The sequence below is a fragment of the Peromyscus californicus genome, unplaced genomic scaffold (assembly GCF_007827085.1).
Source record: "Peromyscus californicus insignis strain IS unplaced genomic scaffold, ASM782708v3 Scaffold_20__1_contigs__length_68692818, whole genome shotgun sequence".
In the NCBI taxonomy this organism is placed as follows: Eukaryota; Metazoa; Chordata; class Mammalia; order Rodentia; family Cricetidae; genus Peromyscus; species Peromyscus californicus.
Window position 1 is genome coordinate 11441382 of NW_026294503.1, and position 15539 is coordinate 11456920.

General features: G+C 36.9%; 1 protein-coding gene across 2 annotated transcripts in view; it reads left to right on the top strand.

Annotated features, from left to right (window-relative positions):
- Nucleotides 1-15094, top strand: part of Trhr (thyrotropin releasing hormone receptor) — a 39509-nt gene extending 24415 nt beyond the window's left edge. The window contains exons 3-4 of one of the 2 annotated variants that reach the window (XM_052747748.1): nt 8294-8680; nt 13224-15094. In XM_052747748.1, the coding sequence (XP_052603708.1) occupies nt 8294-8680; nt 13224-13283 (447 nt within the window). In that variant the 3' untranslated portion in view covers nt 13284-15094. Of the gene's footprint in view, nt 1-8293; nt 8681-13220 lie in introns of both variants that reach the window. The other variant, XM_052747747.1, reaches the window with a different exon arrangement.
- The last annotated feature ends 445 nt before the right edge of the window (nt 15095-15539 follow it).

A 15539-nucleotide genomic window follows, 5' to 3' on the forward strand; every position in this document is an offset into this window, starting at 1 on the left:
TTCAAGAGTAAAATTGCTCATTCCCTGTCATCCAGATATGGGTAGAACTAGAAATAGAGTACAACCCTGTCTGAATAAGCTTTAGTCATTGCATAATTCTTAAATCAACCTAGACCATATCACCCAAAAGGGACTTTGTTGTACACAAATCTGTGTCAAAAGCATAGACCACAGACCCAGGCCTCGCAAGCCCTGCTTTGTTTACTAGACCTTATAGACTCAACTGAGTTTCTAGTCAAATAGATAAGAAGACAAATGCAAAAGAAGCCTCATTCAGGGTATTGGGTCAGTACGATGATAAAGTGGTCACCCCTTCGTAAGGATGCAGATTCCACAACAGGACAGTGAATATAACCACCCCGTACATTGAAAGAGTGTGTACATGCTACTTTGAATTTTCATATCTTCCGTATGATTAATCACCACACATACATTTTCATATATTAAATACATTCCGCAGAGCAGACATCAAACTCAAAGGAGCTCTGAGTGACACTGGTTGATAACGTAAACTAACAATCAAGACTTGGTTTTGGACAATGTGTGTAGCACTCCAGAGAGCTAAAACTAAGCCAGGTGTGGTGATGCATGTCTGTAGTCCCATCACTTAGGGAGTGAAGGCAGAATGATAAGAAGTAAAAGGCTACCAGAGACCCTATCTAAAAATAAAAATTAAGAAAAGCTGACATCATGAAAAATGGTTGAGTTTGTGATTTGTCGAGGACATGAAACAGAGCTGGCCTGAAATTTGTTTCTGTGTATTCTTCCATACTAGCAAGAAAATTAGCTTTGTAGCTCATGACAGGTCCCACCAAGGTACAGACTGACTGTCCCGAGTGAGACATAGGGACAGAGGGAGCTGGATGCTCCCCAGGTACTGCCAGTCCCTTGATAAAAGATGTTGCCCAAGAGTTTTAGAAGGAAAAAACCCTAAATGTCCACAAAACTCTTGACACCTTTGAGAGCGTTACCTCTCTTTACATATCAACTCACCTTTCCTCTCCTCTGTCATTCAGACTTTAGATTTTTAACAAACGAACAGACAGTTGAGCTTAAAGTTGATGGATAAATGACAACAGTCTACAGTGTCCCCTCTTGCCAGACCATGGCTATGTAGCCAGAGAAACAAGGGAGAGAGACAAGGTTGGGAAAACATCACCTTCAGAAAGAATCTACAGAGAAGTGTTACAGCTAGCAGTCATAATCCCGGTTGTCTAGCCAAGATGTCTGACCATTTAGAATTTCTAAGGCTGTTTCTTGTAGATGTAATTCTAAACAGTCTTATTAAATAAGAAACACAGACCCAAATAAAGAGTTAAAAGCCCAGAGATCAAGCAGGAGCCAAGAGCTAAGACCACCTTATCTTACCATTCAATGCTGTCCTTGCCCTGAGAGAGAGACCTTCTTCCTGTGTCCTGTCTTTTTATTGCCTTTCTGTTCTACCTTCTCATTGGCTGTAAACCCAACCACATGACTTCCTCATCACTGCCTGTCTATACAGACTTCCAGGTCTCTATGGTTGGTACTGAGATTAAAGGCGTGTGTCACCATACTGGCTGTGTCCTTAAACACACAGAGATTCTGCCTGCCATGTGATTCAGATTAAGGGTGTGTGCTACCACTACCAGACTTCTGCTTAATGGCTTGCTCTTAGCTCTGATCCCCAGGCAACTTTATTAACATACAAATAAAGTCACATTTCAGCACAAATAAAATATCACCATAGGTTGTGAACAGAAAAATGTCCAGAAACAGTAACCATACCCTAAAGAGCAAAACTAAGAAAACCAATGTGAGATGTTTGAGGCAGCCTTTACCTACAGTTAGCAGTTTGCTGGTAGCTTACCTGAAAAAGATAGCACACAGAAAGGCTCAATCACAAACCAAAAGCACAGCAGATGAAATGTGGCACTTTTGTAGCATGGCTCATTAAAAAAAAAAATCAAATGACATTTTATTTTCTAAATTCAGATGTTATTGTAATTTGAATCTCAATGCTGCCAGCTGAGATTTTCCTTTACCAGCATGTTTTCAAATATCTACCTCCTGTGAACAAGAAAACATCCAAGCAGCAGGAGAAGAGCCAGCTTTTCATCATGCAGCACTATCAAGACTAAGTAATCGATCCTGAAACAGCCATGCTACAACAGTTGCTAACGTTATGGAAAGTTTTGCATTGAGCCTAACTACAGATCTTACCTAGAACACAATTGCTTACATTTGTAACAGAAGAACCCTGAAATAAGAAGCATTTAAAAATATGTCCCAACAGGATTTAGTGTCACAGTGAGAATAGAAATAGCCTTGTTATATACTTCAGACATGTGGTTAGGTTTAGAAATAACTCATTTCATGCTGCCTTCCTTCTTACAGCCTCCACCAACTCCATCTTTAAGCCCGGACTTTTGGTTTGTTTGTTGTTTTGAAGACATCAGGAAAAATATTTTCCCTCAAAATTTAAGGTATTTAATAAAGAGAAAAAGACTGTGCTGTCAGCTTTGGTAGCCTTTAATCATTAACATATTAATTTCTGCCAGCAGTCTTATCCTCCACAATGCAGGTGAGGCAGAGATGATATGAAGAAAATACACAAACATGTGCCATGGAACAGCACAGATTATGTCAGACATCTTAATTATTTCCTTTCCTTTAATATGCTAATTCCTATGACTAGAGTATTCTCAGCATTCATCCTGTGTTGCCGTTTTATATGAAACTGTTTAGAAATTACTGCACATTCCCTATATAACAAGTGCTCAGCTTTCTTGTATGCTAAGAATTTTTGATGTAAGTTTTCTTTGGACCCCAGTTTCACACAGCTCAAAGTCCCATCACAATGCCCTCTTTGTGGGTTTTTGCCTCACGGTCATCCTGTATCAGAGTTCTGTGTAAAGCTCTGTCCATTCTGCAAAGGAAGGCTTTCACACTTGCATTGGGTGACACTCAGATATTTTCCTGGGGAACTGCGCTTGTCACAGAGGAAGGGTCACACTGTGTGTTGCATAGAAATGCATTTGCATGTAACTTCAACTCTGGTATCCCCCGATGGCAGATCTTGTAACCCTACTCAACCCGAGGGCCTCCTGAGTCTTAAAGCCCAGTTCCATCTTTGTGTTTGCTTCTTTTAGGAAAAACGTTCACCTCAACTCCTTCTAGAACTGTGGAGGAAAAAAAAAAAGGAATTTTTGTGTATACACCACTCTCATAATCCTATACCATTAAAACCGTCTACCAGTCTGCCCTTTTCCCCCAATCCCCATCTCTTGAGAAAGAATTACCAAATAAAATAAAAAATTCTCTATTATGAATCTTTTACAAATTCTTTCATAGACACCTTAATCATAATAGAACTCATAATGTACTCTGCCTACTTCTTGCCAATATGGTGACTCTGAATAGAACATTCAATACGGGGTGACAGGAGGAGTCAAGAAACCCATGGAATTACGTTTCGGCATGGCTTCCTGTCAAGAGATCAATAAGTGATGTGGGAAGCAACATCTGACAGTCCCTGGGCTCTTCACCATGAATCATCACTCAGTCTTTACTCATTTTTATTGTACTTTAACTGATCTTGAGCTGATTCCAAGACCCTTTCCAGTCTCATCATTCAACTTTTAAACACCAGAAATGACCTCACACTATGGTATGCAGCACCTCACGCTGACTGTTTTTTTTTTTCAAAACTGACTGTCCAGACATATGTCAAAACAAAGTGAAACACTCTGCAAGAAGAAAACCCCAGGGCCCCAATCAGCACAGAAGCTTGGCTACATTCAGATTTATTTAATTATCAAGTCAGTTTATCCTTCAACTGCCTCAATTAATATAACAAAATGCAAAAGGTCATTGATCATTTTGCTGAGGGCTAAGAGCAAAATATATCCAGTTTCAGAACACTTTGTTAATATGCAGAAAGCAACAGAATATGGATAGAGTCCAGACACAGAATGTATTGTTGCCCTTTAAAAGATGGCATTAGAATATTAAAGGAAAACTGTTTTGTATTCATTAACCAACAATTGCTTCCAGAATGAAGTGTTCTGAAAGTGAGTCTCCCAGTCATTAAAAAAAAAAAGTGCAAGAACCACAGCACTTTGCTAATTTTAAGACTCTTATCTCACACATATTTTGTAAGAATAAACATTTACTCAATAATACAATCATTCATTGAGCACTTGTTATGTGTCAGGCTTCTGTAATAAGGACTCATCCTAACCTTTTGTCTCCAAGATGTGCTTTGTAAATGTCTTCTTGATTTATGTTTCTTGAGAGGCCAAAAGTAGAGCAGTGGATTTATACTGTAGGGAATCCAAAATTGGTAACCTGCTCACAAATTAAGATTAAGATTTCCTGCTATAACACCTGGAAAGCCATTCATTAAACAGAGAGGTAAAGAGTTGTCAATAGAAGCTTAATGACAAGTTTGGACTTCATGTTTTTAACATTGGCAAACAAACAAACAAACAAAAACAAACAAACAAACAAACCCATTCTCTATACTGGAGAATACAGTTGACTACAGAAGTCCAGCCATGGGTCATGTTCTCTGCGCCATGTTCCTGGGAGGCAGACACAAACTGGAAAACCTTGATACTGTCTGCCCATTCCACCTCTTCTACCGTAGTCACTCACTGGTGCACAAGGCAATGTTGTCTTCTTTGTTCCCTGACAGCAGCAAGTCCCATGACCACACACAGAATCCGTTTCCCCTCTGAATCATTTACAGAATCAAAGTTCAGGTATTTTTCTGAATCAGTACAAGAATCCTAACAAATATCCTAGGGAACAGAGGTATGAATCAAAATCCTATGTCTTCCTAGGAAGACTAATAAGCTGATCTCTGACAATTAATTAAAATGTCCCCAGGTCCCATGAAGCCAGAACCTAATAAATGATTTGCAATTAATTGGGCTGTGTCCTAAGAAACTCGAGTTTCCATTACTTTTCGTGATTATTTTCTGCATTTCAATTTTCTTGTTTGTGTGTTACCCAGGGAAGCAGATTGTTGTGAAGGACACGTGACTGCCTTGTGACAACTGTCTTTTTCCTAATCAGGACTCTAAATGCAAGACTCCAATTTGGGGCCAAAAGACATGGGAGTGGGGGCAGAGCAGATTTCAGGGTTACCAGTGATGTCTGGTAACAGTATCATCCCTTCCAGATAGTCCACAAACAATATCTAGAGCAAGTACATGTCTTAGCTTAATAAATCTGTTAAATTTATCATCCCTGGAAAGAAAATAAGAACTAGAGTCAAGGGTGTTGGTTCAACAGCTGCTCTGTCACCTGAAGTATGCTCCTTTTCTCTGCTTCTATGAGTTCATTTCCCGTTTCCTCATCAACAAAATGGTAACACCAACACTTCTCCCACAGATGCTCTAGTGATGTGAAAGAATTTTGTTAATTACAAAGACCTCAAAAATTAACTGCTGCTAGAACTCTATTGGATTGTAGAGAATGATTAAAAATATTTTAAGCTTTTTTTATGCATTGTATTGATCTCTTAAATGTGGTTGAAAGAGCAAAAGAGATCCTATCCCCACTGACAGTGCACTGGATATGATCTCCATCCTCAACACTGTTCCTTCAAGCATCTGATTCCTCATGCTCTCCCGGATCATAAGTGTTTTTCTTTATGGAACTGGTTCCTAAGGAAACAAAAATGCTGTACTATAGTCCATCTTTGAAAGAAAGACATAAAACTGATGCTCCTCATCCCTCTCCAGTAAGACAATGATTTCTCTACTCTCCTTGCCAGAAAAACATGTACAAGTATTTCAGTTACACCCACCTTTCTCTTTTTCTTTTGAATGAACTCCAAACAGACATATCTGGAAAAGTGTGTGTGTGTGTGTGTGTGTATGTGTGTGTGTGTGTGTGTGTGTGCACATGTGCAGTGTCTGGACAAACCAGAAAGGAATGTGGCTTGTGATTCCCTAGAGCTGGACGTGCAAAGAACTGTGGGTCACCCGACGAGAGTCCTAGGAACCGGACCCTGGAAGAGCAGCAAACATTCTTAACCACTGAACCATCCTTCCAGCCCATATTCATCTATTTTCAAGAACAGCATAAAATATGCATCCCAATTATTTTAGTTTTATTTTACTCTGTGCCTCTCTTGAGTTCCAATGTCTCTGCAAAGTCAATTAGTGGTTTTGCTATGTATCATAATGAGAATTATCTCCCAACATTTTTTCAAAGATTAAAGGAGTGTTTCACATTATTGCAGAAGATCTCACTTTAAAAATGTACAAACCAGTAGTTTCACTGCTATAGATTGAACAGATAAGAGAAATAACAACAATCATTCACATAAAACTTAGACTCCAATGTTTCATAGCAGTACTAGTGATTACAATTAAATATTTAAAGAATGGATAAATCTATTGCGATATACATGCACTATGAAATACTATTCAGCAATGAAAATAAATATCTATACATATATATAAATAAATAAAATACAAGCTGCAGTATGGTTCACCTTATGACTATGATGCTGAATGTCTCAAGTTGTGCACAATTGACTGTATGTTTCATTCATATGGAATGTTTGAAATGGCTGACTCTATAGGAGTATCATTTAGATTGGTAGTGGTCTAGGCTTTAGGAAGGTAGAAAGAAGATGGGGCATGATTGCTTAAGGGTAGTACTCTACTCACTTTATCCACATTGTCACACACCAAATCTCAACAGGACCACTCTTTTCAACTCACTTCACCTCACTGTCAAAAGAAAAAGAATATATTTTTGTCCTGGTATTGTTCATTTTTAGAACATCTACAAAGTGTGGACTAAGGAAATTTAATTCTCTCAAATGCAATGAAAGACCAAAAGCTTGTTAAATGTGTAAAATTTTGCATTTGAAGAAAATCAACTAGTTATTATTTCTGCATGCGAAGATAATCTCTGCAATAATTACATACATTCATCAAGTTGTTGGAATACTATGATCTCTCTATAATGCTCTTAATGAGAGGTTAGAATTTCATGGTGCTTTAGGGTTTCTAAGTCCCAACCCACTCACTATTTAATTCTTCAATAACTCTGTGAAGAAAACATTATAACCAGGCAGATCTTCAGATGTCCAAATGGAACAATAACTTGATTAAGATCTTAAAACTACTTGCAGAATCAAATCCAGGTGGTCTTACTGTAAGTTCCAAGTGAGCAGTGCCAGATTTCACTGAGCATCCAGGTAAGAAGAATCTGCTGAAAGACACTGTTGATAATCTCACTCCTGGATGGTCATAGGTGTTAACTTCACCTTAACCATTTTCCTGCCTCTGGTATCTCGTTTGTTCTTCAGAATAGTTCCGCTCTGGGTAAAATTACAGAAAATTTGTCTGCGCTCCCCCCCTTTAAGCCTAAAGGAAGTCAAGCTGTGGCAAGAAGGAAAGCTCTGCATTCAGGCTGACACAAATTCCTGCACTAAGGCTCATCAACTTCCTCCATCACGTTGAGCAGTAGCACTACCTTCGTTCTCTAATCTGAAAACTGGCAGATACAATACTCACTCTGAACAGTCTTAATCTTTGCAGTTGTGATAAGAAATCTGCAACATTAGTGTGTTACCTGATATAGAGCAGACGTTACACAGCTCCTGGGATTTTTCTGCGTCTTCTCACACAATTAGGTTATCACATTTGATGATGGAAGGTACTATTGTCCCATTTTACAGATGGTCTATGAGAAAGGCTAGGATAATTTCCTACAGCTAAGGAGATGGAGTTAGAACTCTATCTCATAATGTGTGTCACAGACACATTTGGGAGCTATGACAAAAGCCTTAGCTGGACTGATCCTACCCACTCTTGAAGTGGGTGGCTCCTGCCCACATCCCATTCCAGGTACTCAGTGGTCCCTGTATGTCAGTACTTTTTTTTCTTTTATCAGAGCAGTTTGTCTTGAAGTCCCCAGGAGTTCTTAAGATAGAAAGTCCTGGAAATACATAGGTTTTTAAATCCTTAGGGACATCCTTCTAGCAGCAGGCAGCTGCTGGATAAATGTCTTTTGGAGCAGATAATTCTGAAATACAAAACTTGAGTCCAGTTGTCCAAGCGAGAGCTATCTCAATCAAACTCCTAATTTGTTCCTTCCTCCTGGATCACATTCTCCTCTGCTCCCTCAACCTTACATTCTGGGTTAAACTTCCAAAGAAGCAACCTGACTGAAAGGCAGTATTTGACTATATCTTGGAAAACATAGACTCAGGTGGGAAAGAAGGTGATAGGTATCTTGATTTGTTTCCACTGGTGTTCGTACTGCATTTCTCTATGTTTCTCCATAGGTCACCAAGATGCTGGCAGTGGTTGTAATTCTGTTTGCCCTTTTATGGATGCCCTACAGGACTCTCGTGGTTGTCAACTCATTTCTCTCCAGCCCTTTCCAAGAAAATTGGTTCCTGCTCTTTTGCAGAATTTGCATTTATCTCAATAGTGCCATCAACCCTGTGATTTACAACCTCATGTCTCAGAAATTCCGTGCAGCCTTCAGAAAGCTGTGCAATTGCAAGCAGAAGCCCACAGAGAAACCTGCCAACTACAGTGTGGCTCTAAATTACAGCGTCATCAAGGAGTCAGACCGGTTCAGCACGGAGCTGGATGACATCACCGTCACTGACACTTACATGTCAACCACCAAGGTGTCATTTGACGACACCTGCTTGGCTTCTGAGGTAACCCTTAGTCAGAGCTGATTCATAAATGAGAAGAAAGTGAATTACAGTCAATGAGAATCTGTGCCGTTATCTAAGAGAGAGAAAACAGCCCATACTTACATGTGCTATGCTATGGAGACATCGCAGGCAGGCTTGGCTTTGCTCCTCCAAGTCTTAGCCCCGCATGCTTTAAACCCATGACAGGGTTTTTCACTTTCCTTCTTTCCAAACTAGAATCACAAAAATGGAGTCTATCTGTGGAGGGGATAAATGGTAAAAACTAAAAAGACTCTTGGCTTTCATTTAATGTGGGAAATCATGCTCTTTCCTGGAGTAAGGACATTTCCATAAAATTTAGATAACAATTTAAATTCTTACCAACAGTCTTATTAAATGGGATTTCATACACCACATGCTCCAAATATCTGCACATTTGGGAATTTGGCAAGATGTGATTTTTAAATGTTTAATTTGGTATTTCATTTAACAAAGTACAGTACTGTTTCATGAATATCTGAACTACATTTTTTTTAAAAAAAAGAACTAGAAACTCAAAATACCCTCAAAATTACACACGTGTGGATTTGATTTTGAAGCAAGCCTAAGTTTTATTAACTTTTCATGTTTCCTAAATAATGAGTGGAATAAAGGCATACCCAGTTTAAACAACTGTGAAGATACCAGCTAATACACAATGAAATTTAAATATACAGTAAGTACCAGGCTGAGTATTTAAAACATGGTTTCACATTTTTCTCAAAATCTTTCAGATCAAAATCCCCTTTGAACATTCTTGTGCATAAACTACTGAGCTGTGTCAAGTGAATTCTTCCAGCTGAACCAAGCTTAAAGGTCTGAAGCAGTTTCTGAGGTTAAGTTGTTATTTGAAATCAGCCAAATTCTGGCTATTTTGCCTCAAGGTGACCCACTCTGACTTGGACTTTAACTTGCCTGTAATTTTGTCTTTCATTCATTGCTCCCCCTTGTCATTTTCAGACTTACTTCATTCAAATGCTTCGCATATTTGGTTTACACATTCTAAATCAAAGCACTGCAAGTCCCCTGAGTTTGTTTTGAAACTGATTTCATCCTGTTATTGCTAGCTCATCTTTACAGTTTGAACTTTGACCTAGCGTTCCAGTTATTATTAGACAGGTGTGAATGTGCATCTACCCAGGAGGCTTATGGGTATTATTTTAATCCTCTTCAAATAACTCACCCACTGGGATGCAACCAGTCAGATATTGAAGACTATAAATTGGCCTTGGTGATAGTCTCATAGTCATTAATTTTTAATAGTTGGGTCAAAAAGCCATATTTTTAAGTGCCCCATAAAGCTGGTACTTTTTTCCCTCCAGTCTATATCTTTAGTTTATGGTGTTTCTTTGAAACTTAACGGATAATGATTATTAACCCTTTAAACCTTCTTAAAAAGAATATATTGGCCTCATGGAGAGTCCGTTATCCAGGAACCATTCTAAGTAGGCTTGTATGAAATCTTCCTCATCTACTCCATCCATCAATAAAAAGATGTCAAATATTTACAGAAAGTACCAGAAGTCTAGCTACATAACACTAAGCAATCTATTTTAATTCAATTTCTATTCTGCATTAATTGTTATTATTGGAGTAATGTGAGTAGGGAAATAGTATGACCCAACCTCAAATCACATAAGTATGTGTTTAGGTACAAAGAAATACACACCCATGTGTGCATAAATTTAAATTTATTGCAAAAGAGAATTGGAATATATTAGACCTCCTACATTAGGGAAAGGAAATACTATTATTGAACGTGTACTATGTCTGACACACTGGTAGATACTTAAGCACCATTATCTCAATTACCATGTCTTGACAGGTATCCATGATGTTTTCCTAAAGAGTGTGGCCACTAAGAGAGAAAATATTTTTTCCCTTTTGTAAAGTTGACCGCCAAATTCTTGTGACCCAATGGGTCACACACACACACACACACACACACACACACACACACACACACACACACACAAAATAACAATATCAGATATTGAAAACAACATGTTTTACATAATATACACATGATAAAATGCACTCTTCTGACCTTTGGACATTTAATATATAGCCTAAGTTTCCCCTTTTTAATTTTTGAAAAGTTGTTTGCTAGTCTTGCTTTTTGACTACATAAGAAATTCAAAAGAACTCAGTCCATAGTGTTCCAATTTTAAAGAAAATGCCATTATAAAAGCAAACGTTTCTGTGCAATGTCCAACACCTACCTGAATTTACACAAAGGAGGTATAACTTTCTAAAGTATTCAATATCATGCTACATTAACTCATAAAGTATCTCCATAGACAATCAAAACTATATATCATCAAATGGAAGCTAAAGGGCTAAATTAAAATTTGCTGGTGTGGTGAATAATCTTATTACGAGACTCCCCGAAGCTCCTGGAGTGGTTGTATTACTTCCAGTTCTGTTAATTGCGGAGGGACTTCGGGGAGGTCACACACCTGAGAGAAGTGGGCAAAGGTGAACGAATAACCAAAGCTAACATAAATCTTCTCTGAGGATTTCCTCCCCTGTAGGGTCAAACTTTCAAAGTCTGACATAGATCACGAGTATTCTACATGCTGAAGATAAATAGGAAAAAAATCAAATTTTATAAACTTGTCTAAGTCGATGAAATGCACAGAATCATGTGTACACCTTGATTATCTACCAAAGGTGATGGGTCGTTTGTGTGAACGGCTTAGTAAATCCATGTAAAGAAACATGAAATCTAGCTAGGTTTTAAGTGGACAGTGGAGTTGTTTTATGGAGAGTATATGTCTTAGGAAAGCAGGAGCTACACTGTTCTGGTCTCTTCTTTTAAAAAATGAAACCACTAGTGATGCCATTCTAAACTACTTTAAATCTGTAAAAATGATGTTAGAAAAAAATAAGTTTTAAGAGGAAAGTAATTTAAATTATTAACCCATAATTTGATTAATTTTACAAATAACACATTCAATATTATTTTCTTTTCGATTCAACTCCAAGAGGGGATGGGATGTTGCATGTGAAGTCAGGAAGCCATACATGAGCGAGAGAAGACTCAGGAGTATCTACCTAGTCAGTCCCAAGATGAAGAAACATTTCAAATATTTAGACTCCTTCTGGTGACAAGGGTACAAACTTGAGTCCCCGAAGCAATTTATCTTGGATTTCCTCAGCTAGTAATGAATAAATATCCACCAAAACAAAATTGAACTGAACGACTCTAAAGTGTTACCGTAGCACATGAAAAGAAAGCTTGTAGAACTCTCCGTTGATAATGGTGTCTCCCCTTTCCTGCCTCCCAAGCTCTCATCCTTCCACAAATATCACTTTGCTCAGAGCAGGAAAACTTGGCTAACTTCCTCAAAGAGTAAACGTGAACTTGAACTGTCTTGTACAAATGTTCTGTTGAATATAATATATATAGGCAAATACTACACAAATTCTGATTTTTATAAAAATCTCCATTAATTAGTGAAAAACCTGGTCTGTTACTTCTAAAATTCCTATGTAGGTCTGTGATGATTTATATAGTAGGACTAACGTAGAATTGAGTTGTTTAATATGGCTTGTTTTCTTCGCAGAAAAGAAACTTGACATTTCACAAGCTTTAGTCAGAAACTAGAAAAAAACATTAAATATATATAAAAACCATTGCTAAAATTTTATGAGAGAAATATGAGTCTCTCTATTCTTGTAAAACTCACACCCAAATGAAAGAAAGCAGATCTGCATGATATAACCTCAAGATGCAACTCTTAGGCAGTATTCAGAATATAGATTAGAGTCATCAGAACTATAGCCAAAATCAGTTTTTAATAGTCTACTTGCAAATTCCTAAGATGACTTGATAGAAGGATTACTTACATACTCTATTTTTAACGGACTGTGATCAGAAGTAACTGTTTTAACTCTTATTTTTACTTACCACAAAAATAAAGAAAGCCATAAAGGACCCTGAAACATTTTCCTTGTATGTTTATTTCATAATTATGATTTCAAATCATTCAGCACTGTTAATCAGGAGAGTTATGAATTGGGAAACAGTTCACTATTAAGATTTTCAACAGCAAATGAACAACATTGATTGAATTCTTAATTCAATACCCAAATAATCTCCTTTGATAAGAGTGATCATGAATGTCTGTATGCAATGTTGTCAGATCAAACAAGATGTAAATTGCATTCTTTTATACCAAGCAAATTCATGCTAACCAAATAGAATGTTTATTTCATATTTTGAGAATCATATCTAGAAAAATGGAAAAGTCTGGAACATGTAATACCTATTAAGATAGTACATTGTCCAAAACTATCAAATCTGGATGTAATAAAACAAGAAAGGAATTTAGTGGCCAATAAACCACATAGTCACATAATGATGACTTTTAGTCTTGATAGAGGTGCATACTGTAGACTCTCAACTGGAATAAAGGAAATGTGAAGGACATTGAAAGTTATACTAAGAGACTGAAATAACTGGTAGTGTTATTCAGTATTCCTGCAAGCTTAAAATTGACTCTTTCTTTCTTTACAGAAGAATGGACCCCATTCTTGTTCATATGACTGTTCGTTGACCGCCAAACAGGAGGAAATATGACCTTCCTCAAGAACATCTTGGATTGGTATTCATACACATGAAATATTTCCAGAAAAGAAACAAGTACAATATGACTCAGAATAAGGTGGTTCCAACTGACCAAAAGCCTTCATTCAGAAGTCAGTAAGGACATCATGATACCAAAATGGTACAGGATGGCACAATAAGAAAGTGAACATTTAATCCCTAGCCATGAGTAGAAGCCACTTTGGTTTTGATATACATAAAAATTACTGAAGAGTGTATCTTACTATGTGCTTCGTTTGTCTCTGTCTTGAGAAATTATCATTTCCTGGGTGACTCTGAGCACATCGTGAAAACCACTTTGTTCTCAGCCTCCACATATATCCTTCAAGAATCTTGAATACTGAATAACTCTAAATAAGCAAATAAACAAAAAATGCCATTAGGACAAGTTCATTTCATCTTTGTACCCCACAAATTAAACTCAGATGATGAATTTGATGATGACTTTCTGTTGAATGAATGAATAAGTAAATCAATGAATCTCCAACTAAGAAATACGACCTAAAATCTTCATGATGCCTGATTTTCCCATAGATTTATCTTTACAATTATGTAACTTGTTTATTGTTTGTTTTTATTGTGTTAAGCCATTCTCCTAGCTCACTAAAATGTACTATAATTGTGTTGGATGATGGTGACAACCATCCCTTGTATATATATATCATAAGCGCAAACTTCAATAGTACCCTCATATCTCTCATCTAATTTAATACTGATGAAGATTAATACATTGTCTGTTAAGAGAGTGAAAACATTATCACTGAAATGTGAATAAAATGAACAAAATGTGTAGAGTACATGATAGATAAGTTATATGATTTCAGACTACAAACATAAGAATTCCTCCTGGGGAAAAGAATATCAGTGGGTCCTAGAATCTTTAGAAGGACTTTACAAAGAATCTTGGATTTCTTTTAAGGATAGACTTGGTTTAGATAGTTAAGAAAAGACAATCCATATAAGAGAATGGAGATAAATAAGCTCAGGATAAGAAGAATCAACTCTGGATATTAAGGCTGTGTTTTGAATAAGTTCAGGGTAAAAAGAATCAATTCTAGATATTAAGGATATATTTCCAGTGCAGCATGATTCATCAGGGATTAGTTTAAGCAAGCAACTAGCAAAAAGGAAAGGAAGAGAAATAAAGTACTTAATGATGCTTATATTTGATGAGAAATATTCACCCAGACACAGTAGGTAGATGTGTATATAAGTAAGCTACTGTGTATTTTCTAAACCTTGTGAATTTCATTACTATCTACAGAAAATATAGTACACTATTTGTCTTCTATGTGTTAAAATTCTGAAAGTATTCTTAAAGTCATAATTTTCCAAGTAAAAACTGTATTGTATATGTGTATATCTTTTCTATAACACATTGTCATCATATATGGGGAACTATTTATTTCTGTATGTATGAGTCAGAGTTCCTTAACAGCCATGCAGTTATCCAGTTATGCTAAACATAGAGATCAAAGCTAGTTCATAGGCCCTTCATGAACCTAAGCATCCATATTAAATGTGAAACTGAAAAGCAGTGAATAGTTTTATACTCCCACGACCTGCTGACTTGCATGTTGCTTACATCATGCTGCTGAATGCTTTGGTTTCCTTTTACCAGCTGTAGAGAGCTGTATGCTGACTCATCTCATTGCTTGGAAGTTAACCATCATGTCCATGTGGACGAAGATTCTTCTCTAAGAAAGTGCAGTATTATGTGTCCTCTCTACAGTGGGAAACTGTTTGTGTATGTGTATGGTGAGAAATAAAGCGTCAAACTGAAAGATCCAGGTCCTTTGGTTTCTTTTCTTTGAAATCATCCTATTTTGGTGTAGCTTGACTCTAAACCATTTACCCCAAACATTTCATTTTGATACATTGTTATTTGGCATGTACCACTGATTGTTTTTCCAGCTAATTATAAGTAAATCACAAATAGATACTTTTCAATTTTAATAAGAAATTTAATGTGTATTGGTTCAAAAATGACTAATTTATCATGTCATCCATGATTACACTGACATTAATGAGTTCATTTTATGTTAATATTAGATGAGGAAAAATCACAGTTATTAACAAATAGTTGAAATTTGGGAAGCTGCTTGAAGTAGTTGCTTCAAATATTTCTTATTATTGCTTTTACAACAATAGCAAATTATGCTCAAATCTTCATGTGTAAAGCAGATTACCCTGATATTCTTTCAATTCCAAATAATCTCAGACAGGGCT